General features: G+C 35.7%; 1 protein-coding gene across 8 annotated transcripts in view; it reads left to right on the top strand.

Moving 5' to 3' along the window:
* The window catches only part of NFIB (nuclear factor I/B), a 246,666-nt gene that overhangs the window by 167,620 nt on the left and 58,058 nt on the right, over positions 1-20,988 (top strand). For all 8 annotated transcript variants that reach the window (XM_008579231.1, XM_008579235.1, XM_008579236.1 and 5 more), the window contains exons 4-6: positions 6,900-6,968; positions 13,556-13,676; positions 16,590-16,708. In XM_008579231.1, the coding sequence (XP_008577453.1) occupies positions 6,900-6,968; positions 13,556-13,676; positions 16,590-16,708 (309 nt within the window). The remainder of the gene's footprint in view (positions 1-6,899; positions 6,969-13,555; positions 13,677-16,589; positions 16,709-20,988) is intronic.

Consider the following 20,988-nt stretch of genomic DNA (forward strand, 5'->3'; position numbering starts at 1 on the left):
GCCCGGCCAGTGGGCGGGAACGGGTCTGTATGTGGGGGCCGACCCCTCGGCGGGAGCGCCGCCGCGCTCCCAAGCGGCGCACTGTAGCAGTGCGCCACCGGGCCGGCCCTCATCTTCTCCCTCTTTGTACCCAGAAACAAAAGAGTTAAGCCATCTTTTACACCCTGTTGAAGGAAGTGAACAATTGGAACCATAGGGCTGGAAAACACCTGTGAGATGTCTCTTGTCCACCTTTTCTTTCTCCAAATCAACAATGCAAGAAAACCTAATGTAGGAAAACAGCCATGATGGAAAGTGGAATCTGAGGTTTGCAGTGAGCTTTGGAGGTGCTTTTATCTGGTTTCCTACCCAGAGTGAGAATTCTTATATCCAGCGAGGGTCTTTACATCCACTGGGAAACTCCCTAAATCTAGAGATATGTTTCCTCATCTGTAAAGTGGCAACAGTAATATGACACATCTCATAATTGTGAGCATTAAGTGAATTCATGCTTGTGAAGGTCTTAGCACATTAGCTGAGCCTGTGTTGGTTATTATTGCCTTTGTGAAGTTTCACATTCCTTTTCAGGATTTTCTCATTGAATGACAAATCTGTTTAGCCAAAAAACAGCTCCTGGAACCACGCAGAATAAGTCTAATCCACCATCTACATTAACAGTCCTTCAAATACTTGAAGACAGCTTTCATGATTTTAATAACTGCTTTCTGTGGCTTTTTCTTTTTTAAATTTCAAGAATAGAACACAGTAGACTATAAAAATGAGCGTTATCAGTCTTCCTTTGGATTTTCTATGTAAATGTTGTTTAACATTCAAATGGTGCTGATTATAATTTGAGATATTAACAGTTAGATATGCCATTGTGTCCCTCTGTTATTGTTTGTAAAGGAGGTTAAACACTATATTAACTTCTGAGTAGTGATTTACTGTTGCTTTTGTTAGAGAAAAATAAAAAAGTAAAATAATATAATTTGATATTGCCTTTGAGACTTTTCAGTTTGTGGAAGGCTTTATTGCCTACTCGATTTTATTTTTTAAAAAAGCGTACATGTAGTGTAAATACAGCATCACATAAATGCAGAGTTGTTCTTTTTTCCTGGCTTAAGCTGTTGTGTAATATTGCTCTGTAACCATTAAGCAGCTGCTCGGCCTCAGAGAGGCTCGTATTTCTTTTGGTAGATGAAGGAAATTTATTATATGAATTTCTCCAAATTTCTTTAAGATCTCTGGCCTTTGCATCAGCAATTTAGATTTACAGTGGTCTATGTAACATGTGAAAACCATCTTTCTGAAAGGCTCCAGTAACCTGGAGGTTACAGATGGGGTTATGTTAGCAGCAATAATCTGACCTTTTGCTGTGTTATCCTCCATACTGTTGCAGGGCTCCTGACCCACAAGATCCTCCCCAGTTATTTTTGCCAGAGTCCTCAAGTACCATCTCCTGTGTGCTTATGAGCAAGTGGTATTAGCTATCCAAGTACTATGTTATCGACTGTTTCTTTACTCTGCCTTGTCTTGGGTATTGCCTGTCCCTTGCAAAGGCCGTGCTATGTGTGAAGATGCATGAAGGTGGCAGCTGTCTGCTTCAGGTGCTTCTCCCAGGCTACACCCTTGCCTGATTTCCACCCATCCTCGCTCCCATAGGCTCACTGGTAATAGGCTTTACTACCTGTCCTTGGGACCATCCCTTTACTGAAGTTCCAGTATGCTCCATGCAGGAGTGGAGCCCAGTGGCAAGTGTGGTGTTGCATTTTTTTCCAGCAGGTTCCAAAGCATTTGTGACCTATTTCCAGTACTTTTCATAGTAAAATAACCCTTTACATTTTCTTTGTAGATTCCAATTTCATAGAATTTGGGGAACTGGGCATGGGGAGTAGAGAAACACCCTGCTGCATTCTGAATTGCCTTCCTTTTTTATGAGATAGTCATTGTATTTTACCTATGTTTGACTGCCTGACTGTCTTCCTTCTGGTAGAGTTAGCTTTGAGGCGGCTCATCCCTCCCTCATGATTTGGCTCCTAACAGGCACGCATACGACTTCATCTTAATGGGCTTGACTTAGAAGCAAATGGATCTCTGATTACTCATTGGAGTAATAAGGAAATGAACTTCAGATTATATCTACATATTGAAATGCTATTATGTATTACATGTGATATAATTTATATGATAATATTGAAATGTTCACTATTTGTTCACTCATTGATACATCAATTTATTTTACAAGTATTGTGGAGCTTCTACAATTTAAATACTTCTAGTCCTTTGGTCATTATTTTACTAAATGCCTAAAGTTACATGTTAGTATATAACAAAGTCAGGGATATAATCTGACCCTAGAAATTATTCTTTCCCATTCTACCAAAAGCCTAAACAAACTCCCTAGCAAATGAGTTCCAAGGAATGACCATGGTTAGTATAGTTATCTGTCAATCTTAAACCATGTATATTTACATTATTATAAAATTACTAAAATGTTAATTTGTGACCCAGTTTTAAAAGATCATACATCATGATCAAGTGGAATTCATCCCAGGAATGCAAGGATGTTTCAGCATACACAAATCTATAAATGTGATACATCACATCAACAGAATGAAGAAAAAAAAATATGATCATTTCAATAGATGCAGAAAAAGCATTTGATAAAATTTAATACCCGTTCGTGATTAAAAACTCTCAACAAATTAGGTTTAGAAGGAACACACCCCAACACAATAAAGGCCATATACATCAGACCCACAGCTAATATCATACTGAACAGACAAAAATTGGAAGCTTTTTCTCTAGGAAAAAATATTTTCTTCAGGGATGCCCACTTTCTCCATTCTCTTTAAGCACTGTGCTAGAAGTTCTAGTCTGTGCAATAAAGCAAGATAAAGCAATAAAGGACATTCAAATTGGAAAGGAGGAAGTCAAGCTATCCCTATTTGCAGATGACATGATCCTATACACAGAAAACCCTAAAGACTCCACCAAAAAATGACTAGAACTAATAAATGAATTCAGTAAAGTGGCAGGATATTATATCCACACACAAAAATCAACAGCTTTCTATACACCAACAATGAAATAACCAAAGAAGAAATCAAGATTTGCGATAGCTACCCCAAAAATGAAATACTGGGAGTAAACTTAACCAAGGAGGTGAAAGACCTCTACAATGAAAACTATAAACTATTGGTGAGAAAAACTGAAGAGGACACAAATAAATTAAAAAATATCTTATGTTCTTGGGTTGGAAGAGTTAACATCATCAAAATGTCCATATTACCCAAAGCAATCTATCCATTTAATGCAATCCCTATCAAAATACCAATGACATTCTTCACAGAAATAGAAAAAAATGATCTTAAAATTGGTATGGAAACACAAAAGATCCTATATGGCCAAAGCAGTCTTGGACAAAAAGAACAAAATTAGAGGCATCACACTTCCTGACTTTAAAACATACTATAGAGTTACAGTAAGCAAAACAAACAGCATGGTTTTGGCATAAAAATAGACAAATAGATTGGTGGAATGGAATAGAGAGCCAAGAGATAAACCCATACACCTACAGCCAACTGGTTTTCAACAAAGGTGCCAAGAATATACAGTGGGGAAATGACAGCTTTTTTCAATAAATCGTGCTGGGTAAAGTGGATATCCACATGCAGAAGACTGAAACTAGAGCCTGTCTCTCCCCATACAAAAAATTAACTCAAAATGGATTAAAGAACTAAATTTAAGACCTGAAACTATGAAACTACTAGAAGAAAACATAGGGGAAGGGCTGCACAAAATGGGAGTGGGCAGCACTTTTTTGTCCAAGACTACAAAGGCACAGGCAACTAAAACAAAAATACACAAATGGGACTATATTGAAGTAAAAAGTTGAATTTTCAAATTTTTTCTATCAGTGTTTATCTAGTAGTTATTCTATATATATAGACAATGAGTTAGTCATTAAGAGCAATAAAGAGATGAATAAAACCCAGTCACTCCTCTAAATAAAGGAGCTGATAATCCAGCAGGATATAAGACTTGACAATAGATATCTTGGAAAATCTGAATGTGCCAAGTGTAAAATGAATACAAACTAGGTGCTATGTGAGTACAAAGGAAAGAGATTATTTCTGGCTGGGCCAGGTGTTGGGAGAAGAGGGTGGAGGAGCAGGTTATGGAGTGGGTGGTGGTTGAGCTGGTCACTGAAGGATGAGAGTAGAGTGTGCAGAAGAGGGCCTTCTGATCAGAGGAGTTGTGTGTGAGAAAGAAACGAGGCAGGTGTTTGCAGAGTATAACTGGGTGATGACAAATAGTCTCGTGTGAATGGTTAAGTATATGAGCTGTAGTCATGATACGTAAGGGTTTTATATTTAATATACTTACTGTAAGTTTACCATATATAAAATAAAGTATAATAAAATGTACTTTAAAACCACAATGAAAGCAACAGAATCTTTGTATACAGTGATAACTTACAGTGTTCTAGAGAACTAAAAACATCTTTTTTCCCAACCATGCAAAGGGAATCAATGTCCTTTTTTGTACTCAGGACTTTTTAGCACCTTGTACAGTGCTGGTTACGTAGAAGTTTCTCACTAATCACTGAAATGAATTCAACCTAGTAAAAAATGAGTTGCTGAAGAAGTAAGAGTTTGTTAAAGTGGAGTGCATCAGAGTTTGTTAAAGTGGAGTGCATCAAAGGGGGACATTTTGTTATCCTTTTAAAAATGTGTATTTCATTCAGAGTCGTCACTTAATATGACACCTAAGTTTTATTGCCAGTTGGAATCTTACAATTCCTTCTCACTCTTTCTTTCATTCTGTTCCTGAAGAAGGTGGGTGGGTCAGTTGGAATCTTACAATTCCTTCTCACTCTTTCTTTCATTCTGTTCCTGAAGAAGGTGGGTATACCCCACCCGGGTATAAAACAGTTCAGACATCCGTGGCTCTTCAGATCACAGCAGTGAAGTGTGCATGCTAATTAAATGATTTTGCTATCTTTTCATGCTATGTCTGGTTGAAAAGCAATGTGGTGATTTGTGATTTTTGTTCTAGTAAACATTCTAAATAAAGATGTACAAATAATTTAGGAATGTCTGGAGTCCAGAGAATGGCTGATGGTTGGCTCCACTGGCCAATCTTAATTTATCGATAACATTTAACCAGTGCTTACTGTAGGTAGGTTTTATATATATATATATATATATATATTTTTGTCTTTTGTCTTTTTCCGTGTCTGGCAACGGATCACAACCCTCAGTGTTGCCCCCGTACCGGACTGGGGACCGGCTCTTTTGTCTTTTTCCGTGTCCGGCAATGGATCGCAACCCTCGGTGTTGCCCCCGTACTGGACCGGGGACCGGCAATGGGATTGCAACCCTCGGGGTTACTCCCACGCCTCGCTCAGCCAGTGAGCGGGAACCGGTCTGTATGTGGGATCCGAACCCTCGGGCGGGAGCGCCGCCACGCTTCCCAAGCGGCGCACTTATCCAGTGCGCCCCCAGGCCGGCCCCTGTAGGTTTTATATTTTGATCTTACGTAGTATTCATAACAAATGTATGAGGTCGGTGATTTTATTAACTCCAGTTTATGAATGAGGAATCTGAGTCACAAAGAGGTCTAATAGCATGGCTGTGATTCCGTAACTGATCAACCATGTCTAGGACTCAAGTCCCACCCTTTGACTTAAGTTCTCCATGTTGCTAAACCACCTGTGCCCCACATCCCTGTACTAAGTCTGATCAAGCATGGCTGTGATTCCGTAACTGATCAACCATGTCTAGGACTCAAGTCCCACCCTTTGACTCAAGTTCTCCATGTTGCTAAACCACCTGTGCCCCACATCCCTGTACTAAGTCTGATCGCTTGGTCAGCCCTAAAGCTTTATGTAAAATCTGATCGAACTGCCAGTTCTTGTAATCTAGAGTTTTTTTTGTTTGTTTTGTTTTGTTTTCCCCTGGAAGTATTTCAATTCTGAGGACTTTCAGATGATTCTTATTCTCTCTCTGGGGCAGCAGAGAGTAAACCTTATCCCCTCTTCCTCAATATTCTGTCCCTCCTCAGCCTCATCACACCCCTTGACATACATGAACGGGGTGAGGACGTTACTGCTGTTTGTGGGAGTCCTCATCTCTAGTTCTGGACATAGCAAGACCAGCTACCAAACAGGTCTGACCTTACTTAGGCTCCTGAGCTGTGGAATATGGCCACTATGGACCCTGTGCCTAGATGTCACATAAGAGTAATGTGGCATTCCTGGAGGCCTGGATTCACCATCATTTGCTGGAAAAGGTGTACAGTTCTTGAAATAAAGGGAGTCTAAGGGAGTAGTAGCAAGGGTGGGGATATTAAAAGTGCACAGAAATGGGTCAATGCGAAGTATTTGCTGTATATACACATGCTGCTTTTGTGTTATTAGTGACCCTGGAACAGGGTGGGAGTGCTGGTAACAGCAGTTCACTTTAATTGGGGAAGGATTTGTGAAGGAACAGTGGTTTCAAGAGATCTTTGAAGTATTTCCAACAAGGTGCTAATTGTGGTTGTGGTTTTCCTTTCTTTCTTTCATTGTTTTTGATGGGTAGACTAGCCTACCAGGTGCCACTGAGTCAAAGGCATTCAATGAGAGCCCCATGACCATCATTCTCTATGCAAATAAACCTAACCAATTTCCTTGTACATTTAGAAAATTAAGAAAAATTTTTTTCTAGGGGATTATTTTGCATCTAAACTTTTTACTTTTCTTTGAACAGACACAGTTTGCATTCACAAGAGTTTTGCTTTTACTTGTCCTTGTAAACATTCTTGGTTTTTGTTCTAACCTTTGGTTTAAAAACACTTAAACAAATTCTAGTGTTGAATCATTTATTTTGCTCCCGGCTTATATTGATCTTTCTCCTCTTGATGTGTATTTTCAGGATACCTTGAGGATAGTTTTGTAAAATCTGGAGTCTTCAATGTATCAGAACTTGTGAGGGTATCCAGAAGTAAGTAAATCGTTCTCTTGTTATTTAAGTATACAGTACAATTTAAAATGTTTTATATTTTGATCTTTATATACAGTATGAAGAGTGACCACGCGTTAGGAGAGATTGAGTTGTAAAATCTCAAGTCTTCTGATGAAATCATAAGTGAAAATATTTTGTCTGGTTTTTAAAAAATATTTGCATCCAAGCCATCAAAACTTTCTGTTGTACAAAAATCATTTTTGGGTTGTTCTGATTGCTATGTTATTGGTATTCATTTAATCCACTATTCTCTCTGTGACCATAGATGGTCATTTATATCAAAGGAAGTGTGATTAATTAAATGTTTTCCGTGTTGTTATGATAACCCACATAAGTTTCCTGTAGATAAGTACTTTTTCATTTTACTAACACTTTGGTGGGAGGTTGGAGATGTACAGGATATACACACTAACATACAGAGTGTAGAGGGATGCAGAAATTAACTTTGCAGATTGTAGTTGGATATAGATAGAAAGCATTGTTATCCAAAACAATGTTGGATTGTTTTAACTGGCCGCTTTACCTGAGACACCATTCTTGGCAGGCTGGATCAGATTTTTAGGGTAGGCTCACCTGGTTGGCTACCTAAGCAAGGGGATGTTTCCTCGATTAACTCTTACTTATTACTAGTGTATGCAAATATATCTAAGATACAGATCTTAATGTACTCATTACCTTAAATGAAGCGACTGCTTTCTTCTTGCTCCCTTCTCTGATTTAACTTATCTACTTAACTTTGAGGGGTATGTTTTCACATGACATTTTGATAGAAAGTGTCACATTATGAAATGATATTATTCAGTTGATGTAGTGGCACTCTGATGCTTGTTTAAGATCTGTTTCTCATTTGGGTCAAATTTAGTGGTCATAACAAGAATTCTGATGATCCCAAAAGAACAAAGAGAGAGTAAGTTACTAAAGGTAAGAATAGTCAGAGTTTCAGCATCTTGTTCAGTAAAGGAATCTCCAAGCTAGTAGGTGACTATGTCTTTTGAACCGTAGTTTCTCAAGTAGCTCAGATTTCTAAAGTTTCCAGTGCAAATAGCATGTACAAGGGTACTTCAAAAATTTCATGGAAATATTTGTATTTTCTTTCAATTCTATTTTTGCACTAAACTTTTGAAGTATCCTTATATATCAGGGAGTAATATACATGAACATTTACAACCTTAAGTAACTTGTTTTTCTGTCATAATTCTGGAGTAGATAAACATATACCCCAAAACACTTCTGTCATGGGTCCATTTACTTGGGAGCAGTGTAGGAGATGAAAATCTGATAGTCTTATCCCAGTAGCTCCAGGGTATGTATTTACTGGGCAAGAAGTTTCTTTTTTTTTTTTTGTCCTTTTTGAGACCGGCTGCACCGCGCTCAGCCAGTGAGCGTCGTGAGCGCACCAGTCATCCCTATATAGGATCCGAACCCACGGCGGGAGCGCTGCTGCGCTCCCAGCGCTGCACTCTCCCGAGTGTGCCATGGGCTCGGCCCGGGCAAGAGGATTCTGATGGTCTACTCCTTTGTCTAAGGCAATAGTCTTATGTTTTTCGGAATCAATATGTGATTTTGAAAGGCCTCTGACATTTGAAAATTTTTAATTTGATTTTTAATTTGGAAAGGAATGTGCCTGACTTATTCGTTACCACTTTCCAGCATCACGTAAGGAAGGGGGTATTTGAAAGTATATGTGTATTTTTTCTCCATACCTTTCTTTAGCAGAAAGGTTATGCTGCTATATTTATGAAGCTTATGAAATTATTTGCTTAAATTTTTACTTCTCTAAGTTCCGTGATGTATTTTCATTCTTCATATGAGAAGGGCAGTAGAGTTATTTGTCAGTACATATTCATTTAGTACCTCCTTATAGGTAAGTGCTGTCGAAGGAGAACCACATTGGAACCTTCAAAAGCCCAAAGTGATATTTAGAAAAAAATCTATATTTCAAACATAAAAAATAGGTTAAAAATACCTTTCTATAACAATACAGAAACAAGGTAAATTTAACATACTTCATTCATTCATTCTTAATTCATACTCTCTCTCTTAGAGTTTTTTAGATGATTTGTTATAACAAACATTACTGATTTGTAATTAGTACATTAATTATCTATATTTATTCATTATTTAATTTATTCAGCAAACATTTTATTTGCATCTCTGTATGTAAATAGGGTGTCTCTGAAATGTTTGAGAAGTTATTCTCCTAAGTGTTTTAATATATCCACATTATAATCTTGTTTACACAATTGGACTTCATTGTTTATGAAATAAGGGCCTGCTAAGTAAATATAAACTTCAGCACAATCCTTATGCTGTATATTACAAATTATGACTTCTTGAGGGTTCACGTATGTTAATGGTTTCTGTCCTCTAGGGTTTTACAATCATATGACCCACTAATGTGTATGTTGACTTTTAGCTAATGAAGCTATTCAGTTTTAGGATAGTGATCTCTGTTGAATGATATTATCTCCATCTTAAAAGTTGATTTAGGATCAGCTTTTGGAATGAAGAGAACAGTAAGAGAGATTAAGGGTTAGCCTCTAACCCTTAGAATCTGAGGTTCTTTGGTGCTTCATTTCTAAGAGGATATTGGCAACCTCTTAAACATGATTTGCGGCTTTCAGTGTTCTTGCAGCTCTCTGGGAGAGGTGCTAACTCTGATCTTTGCATCTGATGTTAGTTCTTCCAGAGGCTTTTAAACAGGAATATCTGTCTGAGACTCTTCTTGTCATTAAATAAATTTTGTGTGTACAGTTTTAGCATTTTGGCCATGTTTATTATTAATCTACTTTTCTTTCTGTAATCTCCCATTTAGTGTCAGAGTACATACTAAATTTTTACAGCACTCATGCATAAATCTGTAGACAAATTATTTTTATTGCTGTCTTGATACTCTGGAATAATCCTTCTGGAACAAAACTTAGGAAAAACAAAATTCCTGAAGTTTTTTTTTATTATTATTTTACTATAAATTACACCTAGTTTGTTTATGGCCAAGCAAACTGTGTTGACTGTGCAGCCATATGTGTTCAATAGAAAGTACAAATCTTTGACTAAATAGTGCAGAGCTTAATAAATTACAAATAGTTTATGTAAGATATAACCTGTGAGTTTCCTGTTAGTGACTCAGGTCTTTGAATTGCATCTATTACTGTTGTAGGAAGACAGACAGATTGCTTACTTTCACTGAGCCTCCTTCTAGCACATACCCTGCTTTCAATGTCACATAGAACATGATTCTAATAATAAATTTTAAAGCATGTGGTAACTGCGGGATTTCTTACCTCACATTTTTTTAACCTCTGGTGTACCTCAAGCCACAACGGACATAGCAACATTTTAGTTGTCCAAATAATTCAAGCCATCAGGCATAGTAACACATTGCATACAAATGTTTTCTGTGTTAAAGGAGGCTGAAACATATTATATAAAATGAACAGTCTAACAGAAGGCAGATGCTCCAGAAGTTTGGAGCTGAGATTAATTGTGTATATATTGATTTATTTAATTTGTGGTAGAGAAAAAGAGATGTTCACTGTATATTCCTTGATGACTTCTGTGCGGCAAAGCATGTGCCTCCTAATCATACCTTTAAAAAATATTTTAAGTTAATATTGGCTTGCCTGATATTAAACAATTTAACTGATAGTGAATACATTTATAATGTTTATTAACAATTTTGGGTAAAAAAATTCCTTGCAAATCTGCAGTTCTTTTGGTATTTTATATTCAACTCATAGTTAGGAAAGAGAGGAAGATTAAGTAGACTGTGTGTTCTTAGGGTGAATCTCAGGAGCTCTAGAATTTTGTTGCCAAGCCCACCAGGGCACACTTTCTGTCACTAGAACTTCTGAAATCCTGATTAAAACAGGCAGTGAAGAAATATGAAATATTCATTAGCATTGTCTTTGATACCAACCTGCCTGGTCTCCAGTTTGCATGTTATCTCTGCCTGTGACTTTGCTCCTACAGTACCCTGTTTTGATTGACCTCCGTTCAACGCCTTTCTCATTCTCCAAAGTCCGGTGCCAGCTACAACTCTTGCACTGACTTCTTGGATTATTGAAGCCTGCATTGGATTCTTTTCCCCTTGAAATCCTACAGCTTTTATCATGTCATTCATTTAGGCAGTTTCATTGTAATCTACATTCATTATCCTGATATTTATGTGTTTTGCATGAGTGTTTTGCTTACCCAACTTGATGCCCAATGTGTTTATTAAGGGCAGGGGTATGTAAGACTATTTGCATCCATTGCAACACCTGCCAGTAATGGACACAATCAATAACATGTTGAGTGAACAAACTTTCTGCAGTTGTACTTCTTTATCTGCTTCTAGGTCATTTTTGAACTGTTGCATCTTTGCTAACCACTTCACTTTATCGGAGAAGAAATTTGGGGGAGAAAGCAAAGAAAGAAGGGACTCACATTTGCTGAGTATCTTTATGCAGCAGGCATGATGCTGGGCTTTCATCCCTCCTTACCTCATTTCATTCTCAAGATAACCATATGTGGTAGGTTAGTATTATTCCCATTTTACAGTTTAGGAAACTGAGGCACATAGCTTGTAAGTGGCAGAGGAAGTTCAAATTAAAGGCTGTTTATCTCCCAAGACTGTTCATTCTAACACAACATGCTGCCTCACAGATATCTAAAAATAAATTTTAAAAATTTGAACAGATGTCATCTATTGTATAAAAACAATATACACAAAAATCTTAGTTCATTATATATTGGAATATTAAAAAAGATTTCTTGATTTGTAAACTAATACAGTATAGTATAAAACTCCATGAATATATTTTCAATAATTTATAAATCGTTGTATAAAAGAAAAGAAAAGAAAAGCATAACTCTTGAGTAAAGCCACTATTATCATTTATATACAAAATCTAAATGTGTATTTTGGAGAAAAACTTGGCTTTTATTTCATATTTGTAAACTTTACTTATATACCTGCTCTAATACAGGAATTATTGATGTCAATTTAAAATATCATGATTTCTAATTCATCCTAATATGAATGTTAATATTATGGAATGATAGTCTTTTTTTTAAACATATTGATTATACATATTTGTGGTGTACAGCATTATATTTCAATACATGTATACAATGTGATGATCAAATCAGGGTAATCAGCATATCCGTCATTGCAAAACTTAATCATTTCTTTGTGATGTGGACATTTGATCTCCTCTCTTCTGGCTATTTAATAACACACAGTAAATTATTGTTAATTATAGATGCCTCATTCAATTGCACACCAATAGAACTTATTTTTCCTATCTAGCTGTTTTGTGTTCATTAACAAACCTCTTGCTCTCCCCCCACCACTGCCCCTTTCCTGACCCTAGTAACCACAGTTCTACTCTCTCCTTCTGAAAATTCACCTTATTATTTTTATTTATTTGTTTATTTTATTTTGTTTTTTCAGCTCCCACATATGAGTGGGAACATGCAGTATTTCTCTTTCTATGACCGGCTTATTTCACTTAACATAATTTTCTCCAGTCTTATCCATGCTGCTGAGAATGGCAGAATTTTATTCTTTTTTATGGCCAAGTAATATTCCACTATGTATATATACCACATTTTCCTTTTCCAGTCAACCCTCAGTGTACATTTAGGTTGGTCCCATATCTTGGCTATTTGTGAATAGAGCTTTGATAACCATGGGAGTGCAGGTATCCCTTCAACATGATGATTTCCATTGTTTTGGGTTTACCTAGAAGTGGGATTCCTGGATTGTACGGTAGTTCTGTCTGTAGTTGTTTGAGAAACCTCTGTACTTTTTCCCATGATCGCTTCACTAATTTACAGGCCCATCAACAGTGTATAATGGTTCCCCTTCTTCTGCATCCTCATCAACATTTGTTATTCTCTGTCTTTTTGATAATAGCCAGTCTAACCGGGGTGAGATGAAATCTCAATATAGTTTTGATTTGCAGTTCTCTGATGATTAGTGATGTTGAGCATTTTTTTTCATGTACCTGTAGGCCATTTGTATGTCTTCTTTTGAGAATTGTCTGTTCAACTCTTTTGCCCATTTTTTGATTGGATTATTTGGATTTTTTTTTTTTTTACTATTAAGTTGTTGGAGTTCTTTGTATATTCTGGATATTATTCTTTTGGTATTTATTTGTGAAATTGTTCTATATTTATTTATTTAACAGTGATTTGAATTCTTAGAGCCTACTTCATGTGAAGGAGCTTGCTTGGGGCTGAGTGTTAGGAATTATGTGTTTTGTTTGCTCCAAGATATCTATAGACTAGTGGAGGGACAGTTGTAGTGACAGCAAATACAAAGGAGTGACTGAAGAAGTTTGGGGAGTGGGATGAGGGGAAGTGGTAACCGATGGTTCTAGTCTGAGTGCCTCAAGTTTCCAGACTTGAACGTAGGTATGGTGGGAAGCGTCCTACCCCAGTGCACTGTGGATGTTAGAGTCTTAAGGTAAAGAGAGTTCTCATTCTTGGTCACGAGCATGTTAAATGATAGCTGAGTACATTTGAATAGAGGTAAGTGTGAATATTATTCCCAATGTTTCTTTTTTTTAATTCCTCAGCGCCCATAACCCAGGGAACTGGAGTCAACTTCCCAATTGGAGAAATCCCGAGCCAACCATACTATCATGACATGAACTCGGGGGTCAATCTTCAGAGGTCGCTGTCTTCTCCACCAAGCAGGTAACTGAAAGGAGCCACTCAGATTCTCAGTCTTTATGCACATAGGTAGGTAGGTAGATAGATATGTGGATAGATAGGTAGGTAAAAGGAGAAGGGATATATAGCAAAGAGTTTTTGCTGATAGTACAGATTTTTAATCTCTTCTGGTTAAATTAATTTTGATATTTGCAAATTAAATGTAATTTTTGTTTAAAGCTTTTTGAGGGAGGCAACGGAACTATGAAAATCTATTAATATCATTTTCATCCTGTTGTATGAAATATTATAAATCTATTAACTATTTCTTTTGGCAACTTTAAAAATGATGTTGCCATGGCAATGATCCCTGGTTTATTACTGATCCATTCCTGGTAACTTGGGGTAATAAGACATGAAAAATAAAATGTGCCATTTACCTACCTTAAAATTAAAGGCCTTATTCTAGGCCACAGTTTGCCAAGTTTTTCAATTAGTTGATGTTCTTTGAATAATTTAGTTAACTCTCAGTTACCAATGAAAATATTACCCTCTCTGAGATTTGGTTTAACCAGCCATTGTTGGGGACGACCTACAGTGAGGTCTCACTCTCATTTTCTTTCTTGACCTTCTAATTGTAACTTTCAGTCAAGATGAAATAAATATGGTAGCTGAATTGTTTTCGTTTCTGTTTTGAGTTGGATCTTTACCATATGAATAGCCATCTCATTTTCAGAGCATTAAATTTTCCATGATCAAATATGAGTACATGAATTTCAGAGCAAAACATACTTCATATAATGTTAACTTTTTAAAAATAACACTATCTGAATAATTGTTTTGATAAGCTAGTCTCAGGAATGACAGTTAGTAGATTTGAATTAATTAGGTCACTATGCATATTCATATATTTATAAACTAAGGTCAATTTTATGTCATTTGTAGTCAAACTGTATTTTTATATAGTTAGATTGTATAGCAAGACAATTGGGTTTATTATTAATAAAAGTGTCTCTGACATGTTGAGGTCTTAAAAATACTTTAGCTTTTCTAAATTTAAAATTTGAATAGTAATTTTCTATTTTATTTGCTGGATCAGTGTGTTGTCAACACAGATCTTTTCTCACGGCCACTGAGTATCAGATACTATGTTTTTAGGGATAAACAAGATTATAAAAACATTTCTTTATTATTTCCTTATACAAATACTTTCTTCCCTATTTTAAGTTTTCCATACATATTTACTGCTGACTCACAGACAGGAGAATTAGATTAAAAGGAGAGTTAAAAAGTATGAGTTCTAACTTTGGATACCTTAGGAAGAAACTAAAGAAATATCATTCTTACCATGGGTTAGCATGGTCAGAAACTGTCATCTTCTACATCATGTTGATACTCTGGGAGTTGTGAGTCAAATGTCAATCATGACTGTATCTGCAAATATACTCAGACATAAACATGCTTCAAGGGCTTGGAAACATAGTGCAGTGAAAAAAGCTCTGTCCTGGAAGTCAGAATTCCTTACTTCAGGTCTAACTGCTTCCATTAATTTGCACTGGGCAATCCACTGATTTTCTCCAAATTTGTCTTCCCATTTGTGAAAAAGTGGGGGAGGGGGATTGGTTTAGGTACATCATTTCTTTTCTTTTTTTTTTTTTGTCCTTTTTGAGACCGGCAGCACCGCGCTCAGCCAGTGAGCGCTGTGAGCACACCGGTCATCCCTATATAGGATCCGAACCCGCGGCGGGAGCGCTGCTGTGCTCCCAGCACGGCACTCTCCCGAGTGTGCCACGGGCTCGGCCCTAGGTACATCATTTCTGAGGTCAGTTTTAACTCTGTAATCTTGTGATTCGTTAGCACTGAATTTACAAGCATGAATGTGAATAAGAAATTTGTTTTAAATTAAAGAAAAAATATCCATTTTCATTATTAATAATTAGCTGTTTGATAGGGTATTGGTGGATGTATATGAAAGTAGTATATTAAGCAATATGGCCTATATCGTAAAATTACATTTTAATCTTTGTTCTACAAATTTACTTTTCTTAATAATTGAGACAAGCAATGGTTTTGTTATTAAAATGTGTCATTTTAAAAGTATACCATTTGGTATGAATTTGGCAATGGCTTTTTTCCTGTGGTTGATCTTAAGAATAAAGGATCAATAGCTTATTTTTTTAGGCAAAAGTAAAGGAGAACATGTGAAATGTATTATAATAAGCAAGGTACTGTAAAATATCTTTAATATTTTTAATTATAAGGTTGCTAATAATAATTACTATTTAATAACTATCTTCTAAATGCTAGCCATTTAAATAAGAACTTTACATTTAATAACTCATTTAATTCTCTCAACCTTCCTACTTTGAACTAGGTTTTATTATTTCCATTTTACAGATGATTAAACTGGGTTTAGAAATGCAAAGGAGCTTACTATTAAGAACTAATAAGTGGTCTAGTCAAGATTTGATAGTAGGCCTGTCTGATCCAAGTTCTTGTTCTACTCTGCTCCATTACCTTGTCTTTGAATTAATATGAGAAGATTAAATTGTGGATGGCAAATGCTATACAAGTAAACATTATTAATATCAATAATAATTATGAGGAGTTAGGTACAATCTTAATAACACAATGTCAATATTAGCTGATAAACTACATTGAGTTCATTTTTTATTACTGAAATTTTCTCAGAAATGTACATTTGCAAAGGTAAATGTAATGAATATCATATTTGTTAGGCAGGTATAGATATAAGATGGTATAATAAATGGTATATATACAACTAGAAATGTTTGCTGTTCCTGTTAATGTTCTTAATACCATTATTTCAAAATGGTCCTGAGATGCTATTACTTGTGTTTATGGAAATTTCCACAGTAAGAAACTTCTCAAATCATTTACTTTCAGGTGCTACCCATCTTCCCAGAAATCCCATTAATTATTGTCATATTTTAACAGCAAAAGACCCAAAACTATATCCATAGATGAAAATATGGAACCAAGTCCTACAGGAGACTTTTACCCCTCTCCGAATTCACCAGCTGCTGGAAGTCGAACATGGCATGAAAGAGATCAAGGTGAGCCCTAAGCAGATGCCTCTAGAGATATTGGAGTAAAATGTTGGCTTATTTCATAAATTTCATTCAGTCAAAATGTTATAATTGAACCAATATGGATTCGATTTTCTTCATGAAATTATTGCAGTAAAATTATTTTTAGGATAATATACTAGTGAAATGTTGTCAAAGTTGTTACAAAAAATTCCATGTTTTACGTTTTTTTGGACTTTTTTTTCCAGACATAGTGATCTTTTAGAACCCCCAGTTAGTTATGTGTGTGACTGATTATCTATCACCTGTCTTCATTAGTTGGTTGGACTGTAGCAGAACCACAAATTCTGATTCAATTTTGCTCCTCTCTATGGGGCATTTCAGGGAGGAGCAAACTTTAAGCAGTTTGCAGGTGCCAGGTGCTGAAAATTCTCACTTAAGCCATAATTCCTTTGGCGAGTAGGTAGAGCATAAGTGGTAAATAAAAGCATAATGTAAGAAACTTGTGTCTGAGTCAATCTAGCCATGTTTTCTAGATAAAACTATGACCCAGTTCTAGGGCATCTTTGAGGAGAAATATAGCTGTATAAAACAGGTATTATTTGGCTTTCTGGGTTCAGACTTGGCTCTTTTCCTTTCTTAAAGTCTATAGGATTTGATATATTTCATTGTATTTACCTATGCCTTTCCTCACAATTAGAGGGACATTATTGTTTTTTTATGTGTGTCTTCCACTCTTTTTCTGCCTTCTCTGATTTTATTTTGTTTTTTTTTAATTGTGGTAAAACATGTATAACATAAAAATTTCCATTTTAAGCATTTCTATACATATGATTGCATGGAATTAATTACATTCACAATGCTATGCAGAGGGACATTATCAAGCATGGAAGTGGAAAGATTAGCTAACTACAAATTTTGTTGGTTGCGTGTATGTGTACAAGTAAGATTATATATCAGCAGCATAAAGATGTATTTGAGAATTATCTTTTAAATCAAATTCTGCATTTTGTTTTTAAATGTAAAAAAAGGAGCTCTTTATCTATGGTTTTAGCCTAAGACTTGGGTGTGTATAGTGGGGGTTGGGGAGCTGTATGTTGAGTAATTTTAGTAGACAAATCACTCTGGAGCTAAGCAGTTAAGGCCAAAGTCAGTTCCTTATTCAAGTTCTCTTTTTTGCTGCTTTGAATTTTCATACCAATTACCATAGGGGTTAAAGAATAGTGAAAAATCTTCATGGAGGCACTGGACTTTGAATCCGGTGGGTCTCCTTTAGCATGCTGAGATTTTAACAAGTAAAGAAGCGAGGGGGCATAAGAATAAGTTCTGGTGCCTAGGGTGACAATAGCTAATAATATTGCATATTTCAAGATAGCCAGAAAAGCAGGTCAGCGGATCTTGAATGTTATGACCACAAAGAAATGATACATGTTTAGGTGATAGGGAAAAAAAGTGAGGGGTTGGAGAGTGGGGCGAGGGACAGAGACAAAAGCATATTTAAGTGTTGAGTTGGAGAAGTAAGTTCAAGAATGGCCATGTGTGCTGTGTGGCTGGACACTGTGCACATGGAGAGAAATAATGGGAGATGATAGGGGTCCTTTTACAGAAAGATTTGAAATCAGCTGGAGAGTTTCAGCTCTGAGATCTCTCCACCAGTCCATGCTTCAGGCAGTGGACAAAAACCATCTTGATAAATGTAAATGGCATCATATCACTCCCCTGCTTCAGATCCTTCAGTAACTTCCCACTGCTCTCAGGAGAAAATCAGAATCCCACCTACGACCGGCAGTCCTGGCTCTGACCACCACTGTAGCTGCACTGGGTGCCGTTGTGCTGCTCCTTCTTCCTTGCACCTGAGCCCACTGCTTTGTTTAGATTTGGGAACACAATACCCAGGACCTTCATTAAGCCATGCCCTCTGGAATGCTTTTCTTCTAACTCTTCATCTGGCAAATTCTTTGTCATCCTTCAAGGCCCAGCTTAAATTGAGGAATTTTAGTCTAAATCAGGTCTTCCTGTTTTTCTCTCAGGACGTTGTTCCTTCATTGTACTCATATATGTAATAATATATTTATTTATGGGATTAATTGTCTAAATCTGTCTACACTGTGAGGGCAGGGACCTCCTGTGTTTTGGCTACTGCTGTAACCAGCACCTAACACAATATTTGGTGCATAGTAGGGGCATAATGAATATTTGCTGGATTAATGAACGATTGATAGGGAGAACACCCATCTCATTAGAAGAGACAAGAAATAATAGAGACATTTACTAAAGTTGCAGAAGAGAGAATAAAAACGGAACTCAACCCTTTATTGCTTGTTTTACTGACATTGTCAGTTATTCTAATCAAAGCCATATTTTCCCTGTCAGAAAATTATTCTGCAAAAGATTCTAATGGTAATAATAATAACATTGTGAATATTTGTGTATGGATGCATTCGGAAGTGTAGGTGTTCTTTATTATAGAAAGTATCATTTTGTAAGAATAGATTTCTCTTTCAGCCTATTGAATAAAGCCAATATTAAGCCATATTATATAACATTTTTGAAAAGTAGAAGGGAAATTGTCATTCTTTCTCTTTGTAAAATCATTGTATTTACTTACTGATTTTCTTTTGTCAAGATGGCTAGAATTATTGGAGAAGTCTGTAGAGGCATATTAAGAGTAAGGAAGGATGTTCTATTTTCAGAAAAAAATTCTGTTATTTTAAATCTGAAGACTTTGTAATGTAAACAATCAGCTATTATTGTGGGAGGAAGACTTCAAGTACATGAAAAAATGAGGGCAGAACAGTACTATCTTTATAAATTCACTAAGACCAGTGCAGTCCTTTTGTTGTTAAGAAATTGCTTTTTTAAAGTTTGCAAAATGAAATGCCCCATGATTGTTCTTGTCCATCTTCAAATGCTCTTTAAACACTTTCCTGTCATGAAGGAAGTTGTCAAAAGCACATATGGGGTACAACTCCGAAAATTGTAGTGGCTTTAACATGTCTTCTACTTATTTCTCCCACAAAACCCTGCACTAATTGGTACTCAGAAACTTATTGGTTGATTAAAATATTTTTGTGTTTATAATTGGCAGAAATTCTTAAAATTTACTATTATTTCCTGGGTATGCCTTATTTTGTTAGTGTTAACTCTGTATTAAAATCTATTCTTGCCTTAGCCCTTAGCATAACTGATTTTTGAAATATGAGCATCAAAGATAACAAAATTATGGACAATATGTGGCATTCTACTTTCCCTTACAATCTGAAATGCCAAGCTAAACCATTGAGATTTAGTTCGACAAGGCAAAAATAAAGGATATAATATGACCAAATTATGATATCTATTTTATTTTAAAATGAAGTTAGGTAAACTATTAATAAAAAGTCTAGATTCATGTAATGACATATGTTTATGTAATTTTTAACAATTTAATATATAATATGACCAAATTATGATATCTATTTTATTTTAAAATGAAGTTAGGTAAACTATTAAGTCTAGATTCATGTAATGACATATGTTTATGTAATTTTTAACAATTTAATGAAGTATTTTATTTTAGCATCTTACAAACATAATCACATATTTGTATCTTTTCAAAACAAAAAATGTTACAGTTTCCTGATCATAAAAGAATTTTAATTTATAATTTTGCAAAATATTGAACATGGATATTTTTAAACCAAATACTACTTAGTAGTGTTAAAAATTTGGTAAGGGGCTATATAATTTGCTTAAATTTCTTCCAATGAATAGTGATAGAAATTAAATTTGTCAACATTTATATTATGTAATATTTATATTTTTACTTTTACACATAGAGAAGAAAAACAAAAAAGAAAATACTGGGCCGCTAACAAACTACATTCCTTTCCTAAGTTCCAGAATATTTCTCCTTGCTTAGTCTCTTCTGTGAATCCCCTGGTCTTAAACTTCTGACTGCCTCTACCTCTATTAAAAACTTTCTTTTTTGGGTACTGTTTTTCACCATTTAAGATTTTAATTTAGTGAATAGAATCAGGCTAGTGTATCAATATGCAGGTTGAAATTTTCTTTTATTTCAATACTTACTCCACAAAAAATTCCATTGAGATCTTGTCTACCTCAAATTTTTCCTACCTGAGTCAATTCAGATACTCAGTTCCTAGTTGATGTACTTTTCTTGAAATCATTAGAGCAATCCTTTGTAACTTCCAATAAAAGGGGAAAAATAAGAGACAGGTAGGTCATGGTTTTTTCTGTAGTTCAAGTTACTTTCATGGGACTAAATATAGTTGTATGCCTAGGAGTTTAACAGACTTATCAATTGT

The sequence above is a fragment of the Galeopterus variegatus genome, unplaced genomic scaffold, assembly GCF_000696425.1.
Source record: "Galeopterus variegatus unplaced genomic scaffold, G_variegatus-3.0.2 Scaffold1840, whole genome shotgun sequence".
NCBI classification, from domain to species: Eukaryota; Metazoa; Chordata; class Mammalia; order Dermoptera; family Cynocephalidae; genus Galeopterus; species Galeopterus variegatus.